Source organism: Spodoptera frugiperda, chromosome 20, assembly GCF_023101765.2.
Source record: "Spodoptera frugiperda isolate SF20-4 chromosome 20, AGI-APGP_CSIRO_Sfru_2.0, whole genome shotgun sequence".
Lineage (NCBI taxonomy): Eukaryota > Metazoa > Arthropoda > Insecta > Lepidoptera > Noctuidae > Spodoptera > Spodoptera frugiperda.
The window spans coordinates 6,304,042-6,320,800 of NC_064231.1; the positions used below are offsets into that span (position 1 = coordinate 6,304,042).

The 16,759-nt window shown below is 38.3% G+C and overlaps 3 protein-coding genes across 21 annotated transcripts in view; all 3 read left to right on the forward strand.

The window, feature by feature from the left end:
• Window positions 1–4,185, forward strand: part of LOC118282203 (mucin-5AC) — a 40,106-nt gene extending 35,921 nt beyond the window's left edge. Inside the window, exons 4-7 of the mRNA XM_035603165.2 lie at window positions 828–895; window positions 1,285–1,461; window positions 1,604–1,967; window positions 2,077–4,185. Of these exons, the coding sequence (XP_035459058.2) occupies window positions 828–895; window positions 1,285–1,461; window positions 1,604–1,967; window positions 2,077–3,635 (2,168 nt within the window). The 3' untranslated portion in view covers window positions 3,636–4,185. The remainder of the gene's footprint in view (window positions 1–827; window positions 896–1,284; window positions 1,462–1,603; window positions 1,968–2,076) is intronic.
• A 626-nt stretch (window positions 4,186–4,811) lies between these two features.
• Window positions 4,812–12,964, forward strand: LOC118261978 (AT-rich interactive domain-containing protein 1B). Of its 19 annotated transcripts, none has more exons than XM_050701580.1 (19): window positions 4,812–4,974; window positions 6,020–6,851; window positions 6,909–6,986; window positions 7,044–7,498; window positions 7,613–7,684; window positions 8,084–8,147; window positions 8,223–8,249; window positions 8,324–8,359; window positions 8,431–8,720; window positions 8,875–9,392; window positions 9,678–9,784; window positions 10,031–10,143; window positions 10,267–10,369; window positions 10,510–10,622; window positions 11,186–11,386; window positions 11,488–11,855; window positions 12,026–12,137; window positions 12,325–12,403; window positions 12,791–12,964. In XM_050701580.1, the coding sequence occupies exons 1-19, from the start codon at window positions 4,903–4,905 to the stop codon at window positions 12,856–12,858; spliced, it is 3,708 nt and encodes a 1,235-aa protein (XP_050557537.1). In that variant the 5' UTR covers window positions 4,812–4,902; the 3' UTR covers window positions 12,859–12,964. The 19 variants fall into 19 exon arrangements, with proteins under 19 accessions (XP_050557537.1, XP_050557544.1, XP_050557531.1 ...); XM_050701587.1 differs by having other exon boundaries at window positions 6,020–6,503; XM_050701574.1 differs by having other exon boundaries at window positions 6,020–6,986.
• A 408-nt stretch (window positions 12,965–13,372) lies between these two features.
• On the forward strand, window positions 13,373–16,344 carry LOC118261927 (translation initiation factor eIF-2B subunit gamma). Its single transcript, XM_035572971.2, has 5 exons — window positions 13,373–13,539; window positions 13,613–13,792; window positions 13,938–14,764; window positions 15,549–15,778; window positions 16,132–16,344. Exons 2-5 carry the CDS (start codon window positions 13,633–13,635, stop codon window positions 16,292–16,294), a joined length of 1,380 nt encoding a protein of 459 aa, XP_035428864.2. The 5' UTR covers window positions 13,373–13,539; window positions 13,613–13,632; the 3' UTR covers window positions 16,295–16,344.
• The last annotated feature ends 415 nt before the right edge of the window (window positions 16,345–16,759 follow it).

Here is a 16,759-nt window from a genome sequence, read left to right on the forward strand (position 1 = left end):
TACACTAGCGGTTTACCGGGGCTCCGGCTCGAAAAACAAGAGTAGGAACGGGGTGGTTTTTAGTCAGTAATGTCTGACACTCCCTCTCGCCTCGCCCTAGGTGGGAGAAGTCATTGAATGATTCTCCCCGCATAACAGAAAAAAAAGTTTCATAAATAAGAAAAATATACTAATATACTTTTTCGGGATTTCCACCCCTTAAAACAATTGTTGTCAGTACGTAACCAATTTCTCCATAGTACATTACAAGTAGACTAGATATTGTAGTAGAAATCAAGTCCAAGTATTCAAGCTGACTATTCAATATTCTAAGACGGTACCTAGTTTCTAAAGGAGATACCTTCAAGATATGTTAATTTTACTTTTACTTATCATAATAGTTCTTGTTCAAAGTACTAACCGTGAATTCGGAAAAGTTAATTGTAAACGTTACTTCATTAGGAATATTATCTATTTTAAGGAATATAGAATAATTAATACTGTGAAACGTTTTATTTTCAAGGGATACTTACCTCACACAATTGTTAATTTACGTTATTGAAAATCTTTTGTTTTAAAAAAGGAACGTTCAATTTTCTTAACCATCCCCATTTTTAAGTTAGGTAATATCCTTATAACCTTCTCATAAGTCTGAAAAATACTATGCCAAAAACCGCATCAAAGACGGTTCAGCTAAACGCGGGTTTAGTCAACGAACAGATTATAATGAGAACCTCCTGAAGTCGGTTAAAAATTGACTTGTCACTTTAATAATAATAGTAGGTTCTTTAGTAGCATTTTGAGTCTTCTAAAAAGTCACTAATATATATATTTTGCTTCTATTTCAGTTTGGCTGTGGTTGCTGATATTCATATTCCAGAATGAGTTTCGAATATCCAGGTCAATTCAACCAGGTGTGAGTATCTATCTATACACTAAAAAAGTTTAAATCTAGGACGAAACACAGTCTTGTTGTGATTTTATATAAAGATGTCAGTTGTGCAAAAGTTCAGTATTTCAATGTTAAATAAAACACGTGATATTCAAACAGATTGATTTCAAATATTAATTTTATCAAACACACTTCTCACTCACGAAATGCACCATAAATAATTTGGTTCAAAGGTGTTATTGTTATCAGAGCCACTGTTGATTGGATGTATTGCATTTTTTGCAACCACCTCTTTATCATTCAACACGAAAAAACTCCAGTCAATCAAAGTGGAACCCAATCTATTGTAACCGATGCTTTATATTGAACATGCCCTACAAATTTTTTGCATAAGTCTTTTGTACATTTTTCAGTATTTGGATTTTGACAACTTGCCCGAAACGAACTTCACGTGCACGGGCAAGGTTATTGGCGGGTACTACGCGGACCTGGAGACCTCGTGCCAGATGTTCCACGTGTGCACGGTGGGCCAAAATGACGAGCCCATGGACATCAAGTTCCTTTGCCTCAATGGCACTGTCTTTGATCAGGTCAGTTTTTTAACGTACTTACTTTTTTCATTGAAATTGATTTATCTAAGTTTACTGTGTATGAGTCACTGCGACAATGTTGAGTTTCATTCATTAAATCATAATAAATCAATATCTGATAAAAAATATCCTCTCATTCCAGGAGACAAGAGTGTGTGAAAGAGTAGACGAAGTAGATTGTACAAAGTCTGAAAAGTTCTACAGTTTAAATTTAGAGTTATATGGTAGCACAGCGCCACCTATCATACAGCCAGACCAACAAAAACCTCAAGCACAACCAACTGAACAATCGCAACAACATACCAAACCAAATCTAGAAGCTGATCCTTCAGTAGATGATAGTTCGACCGCAACACAGGACAAAACACAGGGACACACTCCGGATCCTACAGATTCAACGGAAGACCCTATCCAAGATATTCAACGTGATGAGCCGAAAGTTCCACAATCCAACCCTACGCATCAACCTTTACCATTATCAGAACATGACGAACTAACCGGAGGAGGTAGTTATTTTAACTATTATCATTCTGATGTATTTAAGAATTCTTATTGCATTCTAAATTAGAAATCGTAGCAGGAATTGGTAATAAAATAAACACACATCTGTTTCAGAGTACCAAGAAGAAGATGAAGATGCCGACTACGAAGATTACGCTCATCACCCAAGTACAACGACCACACTACCCACAACGACATCGACGACGACTACAACCACCACCACAACTACGACCACGACAACTACAGCCAGGCCGCCCACAACAACAATACTGCCTTCCACATCTAATCCATCTCCAATACCTCACATAATTTCTTCGCCAACTCCCATTCTATCGTCACTGTCTCCTCCTTCGCCATCATATCCACCTTCAGTACCATCCGCTCCGTCAGCTCCGTCCGGACTGTCAGCTCCGTCTGCACCTTCGGCACCATCCGGACCTTCTGCTCCCTCTCTACCCACACTTGACCCATCCTTACTTTCGCCGCAAGAATTTATCTACCGTCATCGGGGGCCAGGATCTGAAGCTATATCATTTCAACGTCAAAGCTTTCGTCCCGCTGATGGAGTTTATATAACCCATGCACCACCGCAGCAATTCGACCACTTTCAATATGAGTCGTCTAGAACTGCTCCGCGGCCAACAGCGCAACGTCCCGCTCCCTTTGTACAACGACCTCAACCAGCTCCATTTCGGCCCACCACACTAGATCCTCGTGATCAGTTGCTGCGTCCTGGACCTACTTCTCAATCTTCCGAACGACACGAAACATCTGTTAAACAAAATAGGCCACAAAACTATCCTCAGTCTTTACCAGCGCAAAGACCCTTGCCATTTAATCCATTTTACTATGATCGCAAACGGAGCGACGATGTGGTTCCAGAAACAGCATCTGCATTGTCAGCACGATCTGTTGCTCCACCAAATGTAACAGAAAAACCACAAATAAAGTTGAAAAGTCCTCCAAGAGTGATTGTAACAGCAAGTGCATCAGTCAGTGATAGCAATGGTAAAAGACTGAACTATACAGTTGGCAACGTTGTCAGTGCAGTTAAACCAATAGTTCCGATAAATTACGACGACTATAAAGAATCCGATCTTATTTTTGACCCATTCTTTCTTGATGTGCCAAAACTGCAAAAGAGACGAAAAACTAGATCTAATAAAAATAGAAATATATTTACGGTCCCGTCTACAGTAACAGTAGCGTCCGAATTACCTGAAAAAACCACAATCACAGTGTCGCCTATGACATCACGAGCGACAACTACACGAATAGCAGAGCACCAGGTATCAGTAGCGACCACGACTGCCGTTTGGAACCCTAACGACTACGTCGATGACAACTACGAACCGCATGCCTACATTCCACCAGTACCACCACTAGCTGTGTTAGTGCCACACGAGCTGAATAAGTATAAGAAACACGATAGACTATCTAAGAATGATTTAGGTGAAAAAAAGACTCACAAAGATCACAAAACGAATATTGGTAATATCGAACAATCCAAGCCGACGTCGGCGTCTGCGCTGCAGACATACTCTAGTCATGTGGCGGCCGCGGACAGGGCGCCCACTGCCGCCTCGCCGCCGCCTGCGCCGCTACTCGAGGCGCCCGCTCCTGCGCCCGCCTGCGCCACCTCGCGCTCTACTCACTGTCGGACTCGTGCCTAATTAAATTAGCTCACTTTAAACGATAAATAGATAAATACCTAGTTACATATTTAGATAGGTAGAAAATTTTAACAATTTTTCAGGCGCACTGTTAAGTCATCGATCGTATGGATTTATTTGTAAAATAAATTACAATTGTGAAAATACAATCTTGAAAGCCTTGTGTCCTTTTAAGAAAATCGTTTATTAAGCTCCCTTCGAATAGGTACTAAGTTGATTCTAGATAGTACCTCTGATTGAGTGACAGTGTACCCTATAATGTATAAGTTCAATTAAAGAGATCGTCAACAACCTTTTAAACTAGTTCGTCCAATACATACAACACAAATGAAATTATAATGTTCGTAGATATCTATTATAATTTTAGACCGGTTCGGACGGAGCTTTAGTATTTATGTTTTCTAATTATTTTAAACATTGTAAATATGTACCAGTTTTGATAAATTGATATAATGTTATTTTTAAATTTGTCATATCTTTTTATAAGTACCTACGGATATTTATGATGGAAACCTTGTAAATATCATAAAATATACTTGATGTTTCTATAGACCTTTTATTTTATTTTCTTAGGCGTAAGTATAACCAATGAATAATAAATATTAACAATATATGTAAATAATAGTATTTATCTATGTATAAATTACAAATAGACTAATTAATCCCTCTTGGAAAGCTAAAAAACAAAAAAAAAATCATTTGTTGGTTTCCTCTCTATCCCAAATAATTGTTCCCATTTTTTTATTTTTGTACAAGGGACACGCATACTTCTTCTACCATCCACCCCTAGTTCGGTAAGTACTAAGTTATATCTCTGTTACAGTCACTGAAGACAAAATCCTATTTCTTTTGATAAATGAGGCTAAATGATGTAGCACATGGATAGAATTATCTTATAAGAAAATCATCAAATGACTTCTTCCGCTTTGAGCGAGGCGAGAGGGGGTGTCAGACTCTTACTGGCTAAAAACCGCCCTGTTCCTACTCCTGCTTTTGGCCTCGGTTACCCGCTAGGCAGTCCGCAGATTTGGAGTATCGGGAACCTCGAGAAGCCTATACAAAAATCAGTATAAGTAAGTATAATAGTGAAACCAAAGTGAAATTATTTGTCTTTACTTAAAAGGTGTAATAAAGAGGTTTCATTATAAGGAATTCTTTTCAATTATAGCTCTACGTCAAAGTGACAGATTATCTTTGAAAAACCATCTAGTTTCACATAATTTTATATTTAAAGATATTTTTAGTTATTTGAATTTATTATTTAACAATGTCGTACCCTAAAGGACAAAATATAATGAATGTTAAAGAAATCATCGAATTCGCTTTCGGTGATGTAGACGTGAGTAATTCGCATATTAAATTGTAGTTTAGCATTTCGGCTCAAGTTATTTTCATTAGAACTGTTACTACACTATACTGATGCTGAGGAGTCTCTTGGTAGGGTCTGAATTTGGGTGAGTTCAAGGAATCAGTCAATATGTTGCTTGTGGGTAGGAATGCTCCATCATACGATTAATCAGCACCTGGCAATAAGCGAAATAGTAGAGTCACAGATTAGATATCAGAAACCTAATCCCAGAAGGCTCTTAAAACCCAAAATATTCGTAACCTATTATTGTAGGAATTTTGAATGCTGAGCTATAAACAGACGAATGAAGGCAGAGAGCATGCAGCAGAGAAAATTAAGTTCTTAAATGAATTAGATGCGTAATGTGATAAAAGGTTTTTCTAAAATAGGTGACCGACATGGTGGAAGGTAATTTTGGAATCAGGAGGGATAAACATTATTAATAGAAAAAATGATTGTATGATAAATATAATATTTGAAAGAAAAAGAAAGTGGTTTTTATCCTGTAAAATTTTAAGAATTAAAGCTTGCAATATCTATGAAAGATGTGTAAATGTGTATTGTAAAAGTGTAATGTGTGTTGTTGTGTTAGCTTTTGAACCTCTGCTTTTGATGACTTTAAATCTAGTTATTGTAAGAACTATTTACAATTATATATAACGTGTTGTGAGCATTGCTAGGGAAAAGCTTTTATATCAGTTTTAGGGTGTAATAGCTAAACTGTGAAAATATGTGAGCGTTTCCACTAATACTAAGCTATGGTACTACGCGAGTAAGATGACGATGCGCCAGGCAAAATAGCTGAGCGAGAAAGAAAGAAAAATACGAGTAGTACACATCCATGGCACGCATCCATTGCACGCATCTTAACATATCAAAAAAAATGCTTAGCTGAGTCCATTTCCACCAGTGCTATGCTATGTGTACCAATGAAAATGATTGTTGGAAACCAATCGCATTCACAGCAACGTAGCATAGCACATCACTGGTGGAAAAGCACCCAAACTTACATAATTGTTATTTGTTTGTGTTCTAGGGAAATGCGGTGAATTTTAAACTTATACAAACCGTACTTTTCTTAATTGCTAGACAATTAAGACTACTGGAGAGAAAAGTAGAGATTGAATTGGGACCCATAACTTATTTACCCTCAGACACAACCTTGGCAGTTACTGAATACAAATTACATGCTGGCCAAAAGAAAAAAAAGAAAGCGAGAGACGAGGGCGATAAAAGACCTGGCGCAGGAAAACGTGGCGCAAGCATTAGCTCTGATAGCGGCGGTGGTTATGGTGGTGGTGGACCTGGTGGCGGTCCAGGTGGTGGCTACGGTGGACCCGGTGGTGGTCCTGGCGGTGGGTACGGAGGCCCTGGTGGTGGCCCTGGCGGAGGTTACGGTGGACCTGGTGGTGGTCCTGGCGGTGGTTATGGAGGTCCTGGTGGTGGCCCTGGCGGAGGACCTGGTGGTGGTCCAGGTGGCGGCTACGGTGGACCCGGTGGTGGACCCGGTGGTGGTCCAGGTGGTGGCTACGGTGGACCCGGTGGTGGTCCTGGCGGTGGGTACGGAGGCCCTGGTGGTGGCCCTGGCGGAGGGCCTGGCGGTGGTCCAGGTGGTGGTTACGGTGGGCCCGGTGGTGGTCCTGGTGAAGGTTACGGAGGTCCTGGTGGTGGCCCTGGCGGTGGCTACGGAGGTCCTGGCGGGGGACCTGGCGGTGGACCTGGTGGTGGCCCTGGCGGTGGCCCTGGCGGTGGCTACGGAGGTACCGGCGGAGGACCCGGCGGTGGTCCAGGTGGTGGCTATGGTGGACCCGGTGGTGGTCCTGGTGAAGGTTACGGAGGTCCTGGTGGTGGCCCTGGCGGCGGTCCAGGTGGTGGCTACGGTGGACCCGGTGGTGGTCCTGGTGGTGGTCCTGGCGGCGGTCCAGGTGGTGGCTACGGTGGACCCGGTGGTGGTCCTGGTGAAGGTTACGGAGGTCCTGGTGGTGGCCCTGGCGGCGGTCCAGGTGGTGGCTACGGTGGACCCGGTGGTGGTCCTGGTGGTGGCCCTGGCGGCGGTCCAGGTGGTGGCTACGGTGGACCCGGTGGTGGTCCTGGTGAAGGTTACGGTGGACCTGGTGGTGGCCCTGGCGGCGGTCCAGGTGGTGGCTACGGTGGACCCGGTGGTGGCCCAGGCGGAGGACCTGGTGGTGGCCCTGGCGGTGGCTACGGAGGTCCTGGTGGTAGCCCTGGCGGAGGTCCTGGTGGTGGTCCAGGTGGTGGCTATGGTGGACCTGGCGGTGGTCCGGGCGGAGGACCTGGCGGGGCTGGACAAGCCTACGGTGGACCTGGCGGTGGTCCTGGCGGAGGAACTTCATCAACATATCCGGAAAGATCTTTGTCAGAGACTTCTAAATACGGAACATCATATTCAGATAAAACCTCTAAAACCTCAAGCAAAACAACTAAAACTACGAGTGGAAAGCCTTCACGTACAAGTTCTTTACAAGATCAACGCCAACAAGTGAGCAAATCTAAGGTAATGCTATAATTGTAGTTTTCTAAGCTGAAATTATTCATACGTATTTTTATTAATGTTTGAAGTAAAGTATTGCTTATTATGAGCATAATTACAAAACAATGTATTCTGCAGCCAAAATTACAACCTGATATTCTGGACGCCATAGAAACGCAGCGGGAAAATGAGCTTCGTGTAATTCATCAGGTGCAATAAATTTCATCGCATCAGAAAACATTGTTCATTGTTGTCTTTCTTTTTTAATTTGTTGTAGTTTTAATTTTAGCAATGATTTATAACAATTTCGGGTAAGTTTTGAACAAATACATAACCATAGCAACCAGGTAAAAATATACACAAAAGTAAGTACATGCAATTATTTTACCTTCAATAATTACTTATAATTGTATGTAACTCGTATATAAATAGATTTATGACGGCCAAACGGCGACACCAGCATTTATAACATTAGCTGGTATTAAAAATGGTCTCAGAAATAGAAAACTCACAAGTTGTTTAAAATGTGTTCAGTACTAATTATGAACAACAATCTTCATAATGAATAATGTCATCCTAATATAAACCGTTTATTTCATGAAACCGTAGAGGGCCAACTCTTATGAAGAACAAGCAAAAACACCTACACCTATGGCTTCGATCGGTTCTATAGGTATGTCATTTTCTTTTAAATCATATTTTTAAACATTCACACTTAATTATCACTTAACATTTAAAATTTTTGCAGCTGAACAATATGAAAAACTGCTTGTTGGTAAGATTCAGATTGTAAAAAAAGTTATATTATAACAACCTTTTTCTAAATTCTAATATCACATTTTTTACCAGTTGAAAGAGTACCGAGTACAGAATCAAGGGGTGGAGGTAAGATTTAAACAATAAATTGATAACAGCACCAAGATATGAAACATAACAAAAAGGTTTTTTATGAGCAGAGTTGGTGCAAGGACAGCGACGTACTCCGCGGCTTTCCCTGGTAACTCAAGAACAGTTTGAAAAAATGGCCCGGGCCGTCAAGGAGCTACAAAATAGGCTTTTGTCAGCTAGCGCCCGAAAGTTTCCCGAACACGAAGAACTAATACAAGAACTCCGAAAAGATGCTTCACTCGCAGATCCAATGGTAGCCGTACAACTTTCTGCTCGACTAGAAGAGGCTGAAAGAAAACTTGGAAAGATGCAGAAAGTGGTCAATGAGTTAGCGAGTAAAAAAACATTAGCTGTTCCAGTAAGTAACTTAGTTTTACTTTGTATCTACAAGCACAACACTGTACAGACATGAGTTTTGACATTTTAAACCTAAAAATTCGTAAAAATTTAATCATATAAATTATTTAATTTCAGCCTGTCTATGAACGCTCTGTACATTGTTATTTTTACAGGGCAAACAAGCAAAATCTGATGCACCTACCGGACCCTATAATACTGACGCATCAGATTACGACCCTAAAACTGGCTTACGACGTGGAGCTCCTGGTGGCCCAGGAGGTAGACCTGGAGGTACTCCTGGTGGGCCCCAATCTGGCCGAACTACCGCCGATGGACCGTATCCACCTGGTGGACTGACTGCGGCCGATGAACTTGAAGCTGCTGATACTTTCGGTCATGACGTTACACGAAGGACCCCACCTAGTACTGCTACTAAAGGTGGTCGTAAAGCTACTAAACCAGGGACTCCTGCTAGTCCTTCCTTAAAATCACAAGAAACTACCCGAAAAACATTGTCTTCCTCTGGTGGTACTTTTTCTTCTAGCTTTAGTCCTTTGACCACCACCACTTCCCATGCACCTGGTAAATATTTAGAACACTCAGAAATATCTCCTGATACCGAAATAACCGAACCGAGTCCGGAGGGTGAAGAATATGGCAGACATGATTACGTCACTTACTATGATTTGGAGTAAGTTAGCTAATACTTCTTAAAGATTTTTTTTTACATTTAAAGATAGGTTAAATCAGGTTCGATTCCTGTTCATACATGATTGACGAAATATAAATTGAGATTTTTTTTACTCAACTGGTGAACAGCCTCAAATCTGGACATACGTATTTTAAAGTTTAGACATTACGATTAACCATTAACCAATGGTGGTTTAGCTCCTTCAGACAAACAATTTCTTATTTCTTTCTAGCAAAGTAAGTTTCGATTAAAGTGTTCTTAGTAATAAACTTTCGTTATTTGCAGTTATACAACAGGACAATTATATAACAACCTATTAAGTGCTTTAACACAAGCGATTGCGCGTACCACCAATAACGCTGAGAGTGCTTACAAACTATCTATGTACTTAGGTAAACTGTGTTTTTATAATATTTGTGATATTAGTAGGGATCTGTGTCAGAAAGACCAATATAATATTACATATACATATACATAGAGAATTCCCTTCACTAATGACATTTATTTCTACATAGCATGTAGATGAGCAACACGGCATTCCATGTAATACCTAGGTGGTATATTTACCAGTCTACTAGGATTAGGTACTAAGAAGCTGCTTATTTTTCTTACTAATCCAATTACTAAATTTTAAATAGATGCAAAAATCGAAGCTGCGTTAGCTGCCTCTACTCGGATGACCGATTTGGAAGAGTTGGTCAAACAATATGCTGATCAAATAAATGCACTTGATACGGGTCTCTCCTCTCAGGTAACGAGCGTTTCATTCAAAGGATGATGAATCCTGTAGAGATATAAATATGGGTAGTATTTATTAAACAGTAGTATCACGACAATCAACAATGTAAATTTATTGTTTTATACGCGGTTTTAGATGACTAACTACCAAGAACAAATAACGCAAATGCAACACGATTTAGAAACTGGATTGGAGACTATGGCAGAATTATTAGGCAACACTGGCGGGGATACAGCAGGTATTATTAATGTTAATAATTTGCAACACCGTAGTCTATGCCCATCAGTACAATGTTCAACATCATTGATTTTCTGTCTTTTAAGAAGTTACGTGACTTTCTTCGATGAAATAGAACATTATCGTGTTTTTTGTTTATAGCGGTGACAGAGCTGAATTCTCACTTCAATGTCCTGCAAGTGGATTTAGACAATATGTTAATTCGACAAAGAGATTTGAAAGACTCACAAAATTCTATAGCTCTTGATCTCGAAGTGAGTAGCCATTTACGTTTAAGTTAGATCATTCTCACATACCTATTTATTAGAGGTAGTATTAGGTAATATTATGTAGGTACATTTACTACTTTATTTTTCAACTGCACGGTTGGCGCGGTCGCGTAACGTGTAGCGGATTCGTGTACCTACCTAATTCAAAAATTGTTGTTACGGGTCTGTGTTTCATGACACATGAGCAAATTCTTGTGCGTTTTAAATGACCGGGACCCCGTGCTCGCGTGATTGCTAAAGACATTATTAATAACAATAACAGATTCAGTAATAATTATGTATGTGCCTATAGTCAAGAGCCTCAAGCGACATCTGAGTAAGCTAACGTTAGATGGTTGGGTCAAAGGCCTGATGCCGTTCAGAAGGACACAGCATTTAGGTATTGTCCGATTTTTTTTTCTCTTTGGCACCGTCGTCTTGTCGGTAGCTCAGATTTCTCTCTTCGAATATATTTAAGTAGTATTCAAAATATTGTTTATAACTAACATGTAATGTGACTAAGGGTCTAGTTTTAACCTCTAATTATAAAACTTTATTAACATCATCAGAATTTATGGAGAGAAATAGAAATCCTTCGGGATACAAAATCTGATCGAGAGGAAGTAACAGATGCGCTCCGTGATAAAGCTGGCATTGGAGAACTCAACGGGCTCGTTTCTTTACAACAATTTGATGCTGTACGAGGTGAAATTGAAAAACGTATAGGTGCAGCATACGATAAATTTAATAATCAAGAAACTGTTTGGCAAGTAAGTGACTCAATTATTTTTAACTTCCAATAAATACACATAAAATATTCCTACTTGCCCATTCGGTAATGTTGTACTGACTGTTAATGACACAATTACAGAAAGCTATAGACGATCTTATAAGGATTCTAAACGAAAAAGCTGATATAATTCAAGTAGAATCTCTAAGAGATGAAATTGCTAGATATGTAAATAAAATGAAAGAGCGCATACAATTCATACAAGATATTGTGGGAGATCCAAAAAGTGCGATGTTATCTAAGAAACTATTCCGCGACACCGCATGTCTATCTTGTGGTAGCCCAGCACACATGGACCACGAAGAACCAAATACCATACCTGCTCTACCTATATTCCCCTCAGCCAGACAGCCAGGTGAAGGAGCTGAAGCGGAGTCGACAACTAAGGGAGGAGGGGATCATGGAATCTGTTATAAAGATTTTGTCATACCGCACCCGAGAGATCCAAGGTACGGACAGTTTGTTAAAAGTTGTGAAATGTCGTCCCCATGAATAAGAATGCACTCACAAACTTCGGGTCGCATTATCGTTTTTAAAGCTCTTAAATTTGTGAATACTTATGAGACAGTACTGAAACGTTATAACCTAATATACTTATAACTAATTGTCTAATCAACAGGTCACACATATGTCAGCGGTACTGCGGTGGTTCTCACACTTTGGTTACCGAAGGCCCAAATCGAGTTCCACCTGGCATGCAAATACAACAAGTTGTAAATCCAACTATAAAAGTACGAACATTTTTGTAATTATCTCAAAAACATCTTAGACAAAATCTTTACGTGATTCTATGATTTTAATAATTCATCAGATTTGATGCCAACAATTATATTTATTATGGTATATAGTGTTAAACACATCTATTTAAAACTACGTTTTGTTTGAGAAATACTCGTAATATCCACAAATTCGTTTCAGATGGACGAAGAACCTATTGAATTAAAAATACCATGTCTGCCATGCAACAAAACAAAAGCGCCATTGGATCGAGATAAAGGTGATATTAGTACCTAACCTTTCGCTTTATTGAAATCTTATTTTGGCTTTCTTAAAGCATAAAGAGGCACAAGTAGGTAAACGTATCACATAACCTTAACTTAGTGGCAATTGTTACAAATGCGTTGCCGGCCTTTTGGAAGAGGTAGGGCCTTTGGTTTGGTAATTCACTTGGTGAAACATAAAAGCAGGCGCTCTTTCTTGTCGTTTTTCTGTGAGGTTTCTGTATAACTGCGGTTGAACGATAAAGATTTTCTCTGGACTTCCATTCCCAGATGATTCAAGGCAACACCACGCTATCAATTCTGTATTAATCTGTTACTATTGATCCGAGATCTTTATCAGCTTAGTTGGTTCCTATTAACTTAGAACATTATTTTATTTTAAGATTTTAATACAAATTGTGAAATTGGAGACATTTCCATGACGACGCCGGAACACGACATGGCATCTTAACATTGGATCGCATGGAAACTTTTTACTTTCTTTCATTTAATACAATTATTATTCTTTCTTTTTCTTCTCTTTATTATTATTCTAAATAAAATTGTTTTACATAATACCGTGCTTTTTATTTCATACCTCTATCACGAATCATTGCATTATTGCACGTTAAGATAAGTTTTCAAGTCATTTGCACTTTTATCAAATTATTGAGTAAGTACCTGCCTACCATTTACAAAGCTAACGGCTTTGTCTGGTAAAGTGCCTAGGCTCCAATTAAATAGCTGGTTTAACTAACGGTAAAATGGGGTGAATAGAAACTCAGGGGTGAATAGAAACAAAATTTTTATTAGGATTATTAGTTTGTTTTCATATTTTTGGTTTTAATAAAGCATTTTTGGTTTTAATATTGAATTAATAAAAAATATTTAAATGGTGTAAACAGTTTTAAATTAAACACAACAAAATTGTTAAAACGAGTATCATAAACAACGTTGAGTTTTTTTTTTTTTGTTCTGACCATAGATCACAGCCTTGTCACTGTGACAGCAACATAACTGACAGATGACAATCAAATCTGACGTCTGACGTAAATCAGGAATCTATTGTGGAATAGGGGTTATGATGAACAGATGAACTGCGAAACTATTTAATAATTCTTATCTGTTGTGTTGAAATTATCCTTCTAAAAAGGTAAACGATATTACTCATAGTATTTTTCATTTTACTGTAACCGGGTACCTATTAATTTAAATAAATTTTCCAGGAAATCACACGTCTGCAAAGATGCATAAAATACTAGAGTTTCAAGCTGTTGTGCTGGCCGCGGGCAGAGGATCCAGGTTGCCCGATGTTGGTGGTGCTGTTTCTAAGTGTTTGTTACCTGTGGGACCGTACCCAGTCGTGTGGTACTCATTGAACTTGTTGGAGAAAATAGGATTTCAAGGTATACTTTTTTTGGATAATATAAACTGGTTTTTGCTCTTAAAGAATCTGTCTTCGTGTTTTTCATTCAAGTAGTATTACTAACTGATACTTATTAATACAAAGTGATAGCTTTTTTAACTAATAACATTATGTATTCTTTACAGAAACATTGATAGTTGTACTCGACGAAGACAAGTCTAACATTTTGAATGCCTTAGAAAAGTGTCCTCTAAAAATTAAATATGAATTGATAGTTATCCCATCAGATGAGGATTGGGGCACAGCTAACTCCCTGAAGCACATCAGTAGTAGAGTAACTACAGACCTATTGGTGATCTCTGGAGATCTTATAACTAATATTAATCTAAATGAAGTGTTGAATGTTCATAGAAAATATGATGCAGCTCTTACAACCTTATTCTTTAACAATGGCCCGGAAGAATGGATTGAGCTCCCCGGACCTAAAACTAAAGCTAAACCAGACAGAGATCTAGTGTGCATAGACAAGGAAACACAAAGACTTGTGTTCTTAGCCAGTGCTAGTGACTTTGAGGAGAATATTACAATACCCAGAATGTTATTGAAGAAATTTGATTCAATAAGTATGTACAGCCGCTTGTTAGATGCACATGTGTATGTTATGAAGCACTGGGTGATGAACTACCTCGTAGAGTCGGACAGGTTCACATCAATCAAAGGAGAACTTATACCACATATAGTGAAGAAGCAACTGTCCAAGCCTAAAAACCCTTTGGAAAAGAAAGGAACTTCAGAGAAAAATGTTGAAATTACTAAAGATATATTTGATTATGCAGTTGAGAATGGTTACGAGAGTAAGATTAGGGAGATGACAGCATACAATGACCATAGACTAGGCAGTAAGGGAGTCTTCTACAATGACTTGCTACGGTGCTATGCCCATATACCAGAGAAGGACACATTTGGTATAAGAGTAAATACATTGTCATCATTTTATCTGTCTAATAACAAGGTAAGATCTTATATATGATATGTTGGCTTTTGCTAATTTTGATTGAAAATCAATCTATATCTTTATATATATAATTCTTCTGTAAGTGTGTATGTCACTGAACTTCTCTTAAACGACTGGACCGATTTTGATGATTCTTTTTGTGTGTGTTCAAGGGTATCTGAGAATGGTTTTGATTCACAATTTTGTCCGCTGAACAATGTTTTTTTAATTAATTTTTAATTTATTAGTAGTTGTTGATTTTGGAATGTTTTACATTAGATCCGACAGACGGCGCTACCATCGCAGTGTCAAATATTAATGACGTTAGATATTGTCATAACATTTCAATGATAATTTTCATGAAAATGGTTCAGAATGTTTTAGCTTATTAAAAAAAGTTTAAAATTTTCAAATTAAAGACGTGTAGACAAGACAACGTCTGTCGGGTCCGCTAGTAATCATATAAAAATCAATTGGTGTTTGCTAAAACTCACGAATGGCTGAACCAATTTGGCAAATTATCGTCTTTAATTATTTATAGAAGTCTAGGGAAGACTTAAAAGGTGACAAAAAAATGTTTGAGGCAGTACGAAGTTTGCTGGGTCAGATAATATTTTATGATTTTTAATCATAAAGTAATTAATCACTCAGAAATAATTTATTTAACATAAACCTTGTAAATGAAATCTTTATTTTTTAACTATTAGCCAGTTTGCTGTTTATGTTATTATTGTTTCCTTTCTTTTTTTATATCATATCATATTACCACATAATTATGATTATCAAATGCATCTTATTCCAGATATTGTCAAAGTGGGAAGAACTGACTGGTACTCCTTTAACAGAAAGATTCCACCCAGATAGTGATGTGAAAACGAAACAAATAGATGAAACCAGTACAGTGGGTGAAAAGAGTCTTGTCAATGAGAAGACATCAATCAAGAACACATTCATTGGTGCCAACTGTACTATTGAAAACAAAGTTAGACTGACTAACTGTATATTGATGAACAATGTTACTATTAAAGAAGGGTAAGATATTATTTTTATTCATTGAAATAATAATATAGTCATTTAATAACTCTAAAGGGTTTAAAGTTGTTTATAATGTACTTGAACTTTACTTAGTTCACTAGTTTATAACTAGATGGCGCTAGAGCCTTAGCCTTAGCCTTAGCCTTTTTAGTAACATCAATAAAATGTGCTTCTGGCTTTATCAGAAATATTTCGATGTAATTAAATTATTTTAAAATATTTTAAAACAAATATTTTCTATCATTAAATAAATTAATGGAGTATTGAGTCTTAGTCACCACCGACTTAAGTATCATCATAATAAGATTAAGAATCGTTATAAAAACTTTAACCATACTTTATTTGTACAGTTGTGTTCTTCAAGACTGCGTGGTATACACTGGAGCGACGGTGGACACTGGTTGCAACCTACAGTACTGTCTGGTGGGCCCGCATCATGCCGTCGCAGCCTCGACTACCAGCAACCATCAGCTACACGCCGAGACCACTGACAACATGATCACTCTCGGCTAATAATTTACTGAATGTACAAAATAATAAATATTTTATATTATATACCTAAATGTGCCTTTTGTATTTAATTTATCGATTAAGGATTAAGTTAATTATTATGTTATCGGCTTACTCGCGTAACTCTTTGACGAGGAACTCAACTAGTTTACTACTACTACAGTAGCAACGCGTCAATCGCCGCGTCGTATGTCGCGGATTGCTACTCATTCATATAACCTCTAGCATGGCTTGAAACTAGTCGAGTTCCTGGTCAAGTAAATTACGTGAGTAAGTCGATAACATATTAATTTAGTATATCTCACGAAACTCTTAAAATTAAGGATTAGTTGTTACTGGTAGAGTTGTTTCTCACCCGTCTATCGTATTCTATGAAATATTGTTATGTTGCAAACTTGCTGCCATCTCCACTTCTTTATTTATCAATTCCCACCCAACGAAGATAATAAGTACTAAGTACCTCTGAGA

Excerpts from the sequence above, each read along its gene's own strand:
- LOC118261978 (XM_050701572.1), top strand. The coding sequence starts at position 4,903 with ATGTCGTACCCTAAAGGACAAAATATAATGAATGTTAAAGAAATCATC. Across the intron at positions 8,360-8,430 it reads TACAGAATCAAGGGGTGGAG|AGTTGGTGCAAGGACAGCGA; the intron begins GTAAGATTTAAA and ends TTTTATGAGCAG. Across the intron at positions 11,856-12,025 it reads CCGCACCCGAGAGATCCAAG|GTCACACATATGTCAGCGGT; the intron begins GTACGGACAGTT and ends TCTAATCAACAG.
- LOC118261927 (XM_035572971.2), top strand. The coding sequence starts at position 13,633 with ATGCATAAAATACTAGAGTTTCAAGCTGTTGTGCTGGCCGCGGGCAGA. Across the intron at positions 13,793-13,937 it reads GGAGAAAATAGGATTTCAAG|AAACATTGATAGTTGTACTC; the intron begins GTATACTTTTTT and ends TATTCTTTACAG. Across the intron at positions 15,779-16,131 it reads AATGTTACTATTAAAGAAGG|TTGTGTTCTTCAAGACTGCG; the intron begins GTAAGATATTAT and ends TTATTTGTACAG.